Source organism: Aulonocara sp. 'chitande type north' Nkhata Bay, linkage group LG10, assembly GCF_057382095.1.
Source record: "Aulonocara sp. 'chitande type north' Nkhata Bay isolate Kocher_YH1m ecotype deep benthic linkage group LG10, A_spYH_male_GT1.1, whole genome shotgun sequence".
Lineage (NCBI taxonomy): Eukaryota > Metazoa > Chordata > Actinopteri > Cichliformes > Cichlidae > Aulonocara > Aulonocara sp. 'chitande type north' Nkhata Bay.
In genome coordinates, this window is record NC_141353.1 from 18,462,854 (window position 1) to 18,471,622 (window position 8,769).

Below are 8,769 nucleotides of genomic sequence, written 5' to 3' on the forward strand. Positions count from 1 at the left end.
ATCAGTACAAGCATAATGTGAATTTTCCATTCCACCACATCCCAGTGGTACTCTATTAAATTGAGGCCGCGTTGCTATTTTCAAGAAACCGGTGTGAGATAATTTGAGGTTTGTGATGAGATGTGTTATCCTGCTGGAAGTGTCCATCAGAGGGTGGATACGCTCAGGTAGGCTGTGGTATTTGAACAATTATCACTTGGTACTAATAGACTCAAAGTTTGCCAACATAAAACTAGCCATTCTTGGCTCACAGCAGTGACCCTGTCTGCTGCTCAGACAGGGCACTCAGCACCGGGTCTCCACAAGGATGTGTTTTGAGTCCCCTCCTGTTTACGCTCTACACATCCGACTGCTCCCCTACCCATCTCTCAAACACAATCATAAAGTTCGCGGATGACACCACAGTGGTTGGACTCATCTCAAGGGGGGATGAGTTGGACTACAGAGATGAGGTCAACAGACTGACTGAGTGGTGTTCAGTTAACCTCCAACTGAACACCACGAAAACTAAAGAACTTATCTTGGACTTCAGGAAGGGCAGAGAAGACCCGGCCCCACTTTACATTCATGGGAACTGTGTGGAGGGTACACTCCATGAGGTTTCTGGGCGTGCAGATCTCTGATGACCTCTCCTGGACTGCAAATACCATGGCGGTGGTAAAAAAGGCCCAGCAGCGTCTCCACTTTCTGAGAGTGCTCAGGAGGAACAACCTGAAGGAGAGGCTGCTGGTGACATTTTACAGAGCCACCATAGAGAGGATCCTAACGTACAGCATAACAACATGGTATGCAGGGTGCTCAGCTGTGGACAGGAAAGTACTGCAGAGGGTCATCAACACAGCCCAGAAGATCACTGGCTGCTCTCTGCCCAGCCTGGAGGTCACTGCAAACTCTCGGTACCTCAGCAGAGCTGGCAATATCATCAAGGACCACTCTCACCCCAGCAATCAACTGTTTGAACTATTACCGTCAGGCCGACGGTGCAGGTCACATAAAACCAGGACAAGCAGATTCAGGGATAGCTTCTTTCCCAGAGCTATCACCATAGTAAATAAGCACAAAAACAATTGAACCTGCTTAGCTATACCGTACCGTCACTGCCATTATATCATGCTGCTATTCATACTGTCATTATATTAATGCTGCTATCCTGTATATATCGTACTTACTATTGTTTGAGTACTTGCGATTGTTTTATTGTACTTTTTATATTTTACATTTATATTTATTATTGAATCTTGCACCAAGGGAGTGGCACTCCAATTTCGTTGTACTCTGTACAATGACAATAAAGGCTATTCTATTCTATTCTGCTGTAGCCCATCTGCTTTAAGGTTTAACGTGTGCATTCAGCAGTGCCCTTCTGCATACCCTGTTTTGTAATATAGTTATTTAAATTGCTGTTACCTTCCTAATAGCTTGAACTAGTCTTTTCCTTTGACCTCTGATGTCAACAAGGCATTTTTTGGCAAAGCTCATTGGAACTCATTTTCTTTTTCCCAACCATTCTCTGAAAGCATCGGAAAGCCTAGAGATGGTTGTGCAGGGAAAATCCCAGTAGATCAGCAGTTTCAGAAACACTCACATCAGCATGTCTGGCACCATCAACCATGACACATTCAAAGTCATTTAATCCTTATTTCACCTTTCTTCACCATTCAGATGCTCGGTTTGAACTTCAGCAGGTCACCTTTGCTATGTCTAAATGCCTAAATGCATAAAATAAATGAATAAAGAGATGTACCTTATTTAAGTGGTCAGCAAGTGTACATTCAGTCTCATAGCTACAGAACAAAAGCATATTTCTGTTTCACACAGATGATTTAAACTCATGTTTCCTTCCACCCATTTCTGATGCACGCTGTGAACTTCAAACGGGACATCTTGACCAATTTCTACATCCGCAAATGCATTGATATGCTGCCATGTGACTGGCTGATTAGATATTAGCGTTGCCAAGAAACTGAATAGGTGTACCTAATAAATTGGCGTATGGGTGTATAACATATGCAGAACAGGGTTTTGTTTTAATCTCACACTCTTTCATGAGTGAACGAGTGTGGGAAGCTGAATGCTTTTTTTTTTTTTAGATAAAAGTAGGTGTGACCTTTCAAAAGAAGCTTTTGAACTGCATCGACTTTTGGAATTGCAAGGACTTTTACAAATGTCACTGTGTTTTTTTTAATCTATTGCATTCGTCATAGGTTAGAAATCTGAACCTAATCCCGTTGCTGTTGAAGTCTCGGTTCTTCACTTTTAAGCAGATAAAACTTTTTCTCTCTCTCTTCCAAAAAACATTTTTCACATTACAAACATGAATCAATTCAAACATTAATCAAAATGTGGTTCAGTCAACTCCCACATAAACATAACAAAGAAAAAAAAAGGCTCTGATTAAACACTTTTCTCTTTACTCTGAATTGCAGTTGTGTATATATGCACATGACATGCTTTTAATAAACCATAATAAATGTTTGTGTATATATGGCTGATGCAACACACTCCAGACCTGATTTTCAAGGTAATCAACTAAACTGTATGAAATCTAGAGAATAAATGTGACGAGTCACTGTGGAACAGCCCCTTGAAAAAATCCATAAACGTTGTAAAGACCATGTCAGAAATGATCTTCTTGGTAGAGTTTGACAAGATACCAGTTGTAGGAGGAACATGTTTAAAGCTTAACATGGCCCATAATCCATTTTTGAAAGTTACTGCATGCACAGGTTTTTATTCCCACTTGTAATACAGTTAAATATATTGGAAATATCAGATATCATAGAAGTTGTTTTTAGTTAGCATATAGTTCAAAGTAAAAATTCACAGTGCTTTTTATATTAAAATTCATAGATCGATAAGGCTAAGCTAGACAGGCTTTGCCTTCACATAGTTGTTTGGTAGTTATGTTGGTTGGTTTCCTCTATTTCATTGCTCCGGATAAGTGGTTGTCTTTCAGGGAGAGCAAATGCATGTTTCCAGCTTCTAGCACGCAACCAGGATGATCCTTTGTACCATCGTTTTGTAGTTAGGACCGCAGCAGCTATGGCTATTGTCAAAATTCCTCCACAAAGCCCTGCAAGAAGCAGCCACGGCCACACGTCCCGCAACTCGTCGAGGGAAGGGTGCAATGATTCTGCTAGCTTTTGACCTGCAAAGAGGACATAGCTGGTTATGTCAAAGTAGGCAAAACAGTAGAGTTTACTTTTTAGGTTTCAATAAACCAAGATAAGTAAATGACCTAAGCCCCTAAGGGCAAAATTCAATGAGTGGAGACGAGAACAATAAGAAGAAGAAGGAACTGGCATAGGCGATCATAGGGTAACTCACTAGCATCTAGCAGGTGGGTGTATTCATATCCCAGGTCTTTGCTGGAAATGAAGAAGTCTCTGTTCCTGTGCAGAGGTAGGATTGGTGCCATGTGGTATTCGCTGTTGTGCCCTATAGGAGCATTTGACTCCGGATACTGGGATGGAGATGGTCTGTGCCTCCTGAGCCACTGCTCATAAAGGCTAACAGGGACAAAAACAAATACAGTACCAGTGTTAAGTTCAAGCATTGAGTGCAAATGTACGGTTTTCTGTGTTTTTAAGGTGTTTCTGTCTCTCACCAGTCAACAAACGCATGATGAAGCAGAAATATGGGATCGTTCGCAGAGCCCTGCACTGAAGACATGGATCCGTTCATGTACACGTGTAGAGCAGCATGCATGCCCAAACGAGAACTGTTTCCCAACCCCGTCCGAGGGTCTCCAAATCCTATAAAATGAAAAGGGTCTCATCAGCTTGACAAACATACTGTAGTAGCATGTAGTTGGGTTTTTGATGTTACACAAAATTAAATTCTGTTTTTATTTACATAAGTCATGTCACTTCAATGCAGAAGTCTGAAAATGTAGCTATAGCTATATAGCTATACAGCTCCAGTCAAAGGAAATGTACGGATAAATTTTAAACCTTAAGCCCTTTAGTAAGGGGATAGAGTGGATCTGTTTATCTATCCACTTGTCTCCTTAAGAGGAAGGATCACTGCAAAACAGTGATAAACTGTTCTGAGTTATCACTTTTTATGAAACATTTTAAAAGAGAGGATGACAATGCACTCTCCATGATCTATGTGGGCTAACTGACTAGTTTGGCAAGTATGAAAATGATGTAAATCATATGGTGTGGCCCTTGCAGGGAACAGCTCTCAACACAACTGCACAGCTATTGAGGATTTTGGACGAATCTGCTAGACAGAGCTTTATGTTATCACCATAAACGCTCATTAAGGGAATATCTTTCCATCCCTTCTAGTAGGGTTCAAGATGCTTTTACAGTCAAAGTTACTGATGCAGTTTGGGTGGAACATCATGTCCGAACAACCTGATAAACTTTATTTTGTCACATTTCTGTAAATGTTTATCGATTAGTCCCTTTCTTTCTATGACAGCTGAATTTGTGGAAATACACTGCTGTAATCCTGAAGGTACTTTAATCCTACACAGGTATTATATATTAGTAAACCCAAGAAACACTAGTTTTTGGGGGGGGGGTTTGTGATGCATTTTACTGAGTGAATTTTAACACTGGAGACCCCAATTTGAGGTTAATTTTAATCAAATTTCATTTTCACTGTATGTGCAAAAATCAGTTCAAAGGCCTCAAAATGAACTGCAAATAACCAAAGAAATCGAGGGCAGCCTACACATTTCAGGTGCCCAGAGACAGGCAGAGAATCAAAATAACGCAGTAAAAGCAAAGACTATATGAGTGATAGTGAAAAATAGGAGTGCAGAGAGGTAAATTGCAGTCTGGGTTTGTGTATGTGGTCAGGCTTATCTGACCTTCCAGAGTGTTTCTGAAGCTCATGTTGGCACTGCGGTCCATTGGTCCGGTGTCATAGTTGGTCAGACTCAGCGTGAACTCCACATCATCTGAAGTTGGTAGTCGTTCCACTAAATTGCGATTGTGGTTTCCAGGGTTACGACGCAGGGGCCCTTCTTCTGTAGCATCGCACAGCACACCTCTGGCACTGTAGTCCTGGGCTTGGGAGCACAGGACCTGTGGATGCAGACAGACAGTAAACAGTACAGAGCATGCAAAGAAAATGTGTTTGAAATTAGAACACTTTCAAAATAGTCCTACTCCGAGTTGACTGTATGAGACCAAAAGCTGACTGCAAAAGCAGTATTGTATTATTGCAGTTGTTGTATAGTTGATTATTGTATATTTTATGTTTAAAAAAATTGCCGTATGCGTAAAGAAAGGTTGTCTCGTCCTTAATTAAGTGAGAGCAAGTGAACGCGTTTACCGTCCAGGATGAGAAGACCGAGCCGGGGCTGATAAGACTGGGATCCTGTGTGCTCCGGTCCCCCATCAGCTCGTCTGTGCACACGTCACAGCCCTGGGCATCCCTCCAGTCCCAGTACGGGATGGTGAAACTCGTGTCTCCAGTCAGCTTCCTGATCTCGTGCTCCCAGTGCAACAAGTATGCTCGGTGCCACGGGAGAAATGCAGGCGCCCAGTGGGCAAAGTCCACATCGGTCCACACATTCCCCGGCCCGCCTAAGAGCACATTCCGGGACACGTAGTAATGCATCCACACAAACACGTCATACACAGACACTTCGGCAAACATCGGGTTGGTTCCGTTTTGCATCTCCCTGTAGGTTCCCGTCACCACAACATAGTCCCTGCTAATTGTCTGCTTGGCCAGGTTCAAGTAGGACACGAGTTTGAGTCTTTCCGCCCTGGACAGGTGAAATATATTCCTCCTCAGAGACTCTCTCCTCTCATTACAGTTCTCACCAAAGTAGCCAAACATGCAGTCCCCGCAGTTAAAACCCATAAAGTTGTCAGTACACTGGCATGTGCGGTTGTAGAAAACCAAGGGCCACTTCTCTCTGTCGTCCAATCCCGAGAAGGGGTACTGCGGCCCGTCGGGGTGCGCAGAGACCACCACATCCTCGCAGGTGCCCCGGCCCGAGCTGGCACCGCAGGCCGAGCCGTCTCCTTCCCAAGGCGGGCAGCACTCCTTGGTGCGCAGGGCTTCCTGAGTTGCGCACAAGCGGGGGAACTGTTGATAACTGGGTACAAAACACAGAAGAAAACAAATGATTTCCAGAGACCACATTACAGCAATCTTTCACGTTAGACCAAGACCAAGAAATTAACCAGAAATGTTATGAATTCTTGGCTGAAATCCTCGCCCAATACCCCCACCAGTTTTTTTTGTAGAGGCAGTCACATGCTGCTCCACCTCACTTCAGGGGATGGGGGTGGGGGAGGTTATGCACTCTACCATGAAAAATAAGACTTTGAATGGGATTAACAGTATCTAGCCTACAGCCTGCAGACTTTAGTGATGTAAAACTGAAATAATTATGGCTTGTGGGGCTTTTTTGGTTTTGGTTATCTGATGAGTCTACTGCAAGATAAACCTGTATGCCCACTTTTACATCAGAACAGTGTTCTTTCTTCTTTATTTTCACAGGTTATGTGTTTCAGATTCTATCTGCGTGCACAGCCCTAATAGTGAGAACAAAACAAACTCATGATCTACACATTCACATACTAAAATGAACAGTTTTTCCTGCCATTACGGGATGAAACTCACCATGACAGTACCCAAACCACAGGAGAAATATGAACAAAGACAAGCAAACATAAAACACATTTTCATATTTTTATCTGCTTTCATGTTGTCTTTTCTCTCCTTTTTGTGACATGAATGTAAATCAGTGAGTAATAACTGCTAAATAACCCAATAACTTCAAATTATGCACTAAAGATGAACATTTTCATTGCATATATGATTAAAAAAAAACAGACCTCCTACTTTAGTATGTGGTATAGGCTATTTATATGTAGACTGTTGTGTAACCAAGCATTCTCCAAAAAGTCCCCTGTGGATTTTTTACCGTTTAATATCTGTGGTCGTATGATTCTGAACCCGGTTTCACGATCCATTGTGCACAACACAGGAGACTTCATATGACGAGCTGATAAGATAACTGCCATAAGCAATAGCTTTATTGTGGTAATATTATAGAAAGCTTTATTGTGCTCTTTCAGTAGAAGCGGTAAATGTTTGTTGTGTTATCTCCACTGCTATCTCAACGTCACTGGAAAGTTCAACTTTTTCACTTTGCGGAAAAATTTTCATGTGATGTTCACGGGATTGGGACATTACCCTTGTCGACAAGCGAGTCCCCACCAGAGGGCGTTACGTAGCCATAAATATCGTCTTGCTCGTTCACTGGGCCTACCTTTTCTTTTTGCCCGTCTCCCAAGGCAACAAATAAGCCTCAGCTCAGGAGCAGATACTCTTTTCGAGTTCACTGACACATTGTAGAAAATGCACCCATATTTTGGTGAAATTACTAAGATGTAAATAGGTGATCGTGACTTGTAAGTTACTTAGATATATGTGTGCATAGGTTTCATTTGTGCATTGGATGCGACATTAAATGGGGGTGGACAAATTTACACGGCTTTCAGAATTATCCGGGGAAATCCTCCCCCGGATAATTTTGAGCATCAAAGACTTAATTTCCTGCAATCTGGTTATTTTTAATGCGCCAATTTGCACGTTTAGGTTACCAGTTTATGATGTAATTGTCTTTATGTACAGGAAAACACCAAAATCGGACACCAGCGAACAGGTTAGCTTCTATATTTGCCTGTGTACACATATGAGAGCGTTGATTTCTGGATTTTGATAGCTCAGATGGAATTTTGCAAAATATCTTCTCATCAAAATCTATTCCTTTGGCTTCTGACGTCGTGGCTTGTGTGTGTGTGTGTGTGTGTGTGTGTGTGTGTGTGTGTGTGTGTGTGTGTTTTTTTTTAAGGTGAATAGCTAAAGTGTGGTCTCTTAAAGCTTGGTGTTGCGTTCAAGTAACTAAATCAAACAAATCTGTGACTATTTTTTCACATTTATATTCCCACTGTCACGGCTGGCGGAGGGAGCCGTGTGGTGTGGAGGAAAAGGAGGACCCAAGATGCAGCAAACTGATGATACGAGTGATGTTTTATTTACAAAGGTGGTGGTGACAAAAACAGGCAACGAGGTATGAGTACTTTACAAACGGAAACCTAAACTGGGAGAAACTAAATAGCAAACCTGAGACCGTACAAAGGGGGTGCGGGGCAGAGGGACGCAGAGACAGGACACCATGGAACGCAGATGAATGCAGAGATACGCAGAAATACACGGATGAGTGCAGACGAGCCGACGAGGAGCACAGGCAGACACCAACTATAAATACACACACCAGGTAATGAGGAAATGGCACACAGGAGGGGACACAGCTGGAACTTAATGGGCATAACGAGACACAGACCTACAAAGTAAAACAGGAAATCTAGAACCCGAACCGGACACAAGGGGGGAGGACACAGAATAACTAGAACAGAGGGAAATAGTCACAAAACACAAAACGCTGGGTCAACGACCCAGGACCATGACACCCTAAGCAAGTTAGGGAATCCCACCGTTCTTATACGTTTCCCCCTATTTTCAGATGCAGATGATGAAGATGATCAAAAACAGCATATTAAACGCCCTTTTTGTTGAGGTGAAAATGATCAACACACAAGTTGTGGGATGTCTTGGATTCTACTTCCAACATTGAGATTGCAGGCTGGTTTGCATGGTAACGCCACAGGTTTATTTTTTCTTTCTTTCTTCCCTTTTTATTATTCCGAAAACAGAATGTCATTAAAAGAAATGCAGTGAAACAGAGAGAGGTGTCAGTTTTGTAGAAATAAGACCTGTGATTTAAAA

At 42.3% G+C, this 8,769-nt stretch overlaps 1 protein-coding gene across 1 annotated transcript; it reads right to left on the reverse strand.

Annotated features, from left to right (window-relative positions):
* Positions 1-1,712: 1,712 nt before the first annotated feature.
* Positions 1,713-6,194, reverse strand: LOC147320670 (tyrosinase-like). Its single transcript, XM_086307485.1, has 5 exons — positions 5,293-6,194; positions 4,826-5,042; positions 3,608-3,755; positions 3,328-3,509; positions 1,713-3,148 (listed from the first exon to the last, which is right to left on the reverse strand). Exons 1-5 carry the CDS (start codon positions 6,112-6,114, stop codon positions 2,883-2,885), a joined length of 1,635 nt encoding a protein of 544 aa, XP_086163611.1. The 5' UTR covers positions 6,115-6,194; the 3' UTR covers positions 1,713-2,882.
* Between the last annotated feature and the right edge of the window lie 2,575 nt (positions 6,195-8,769).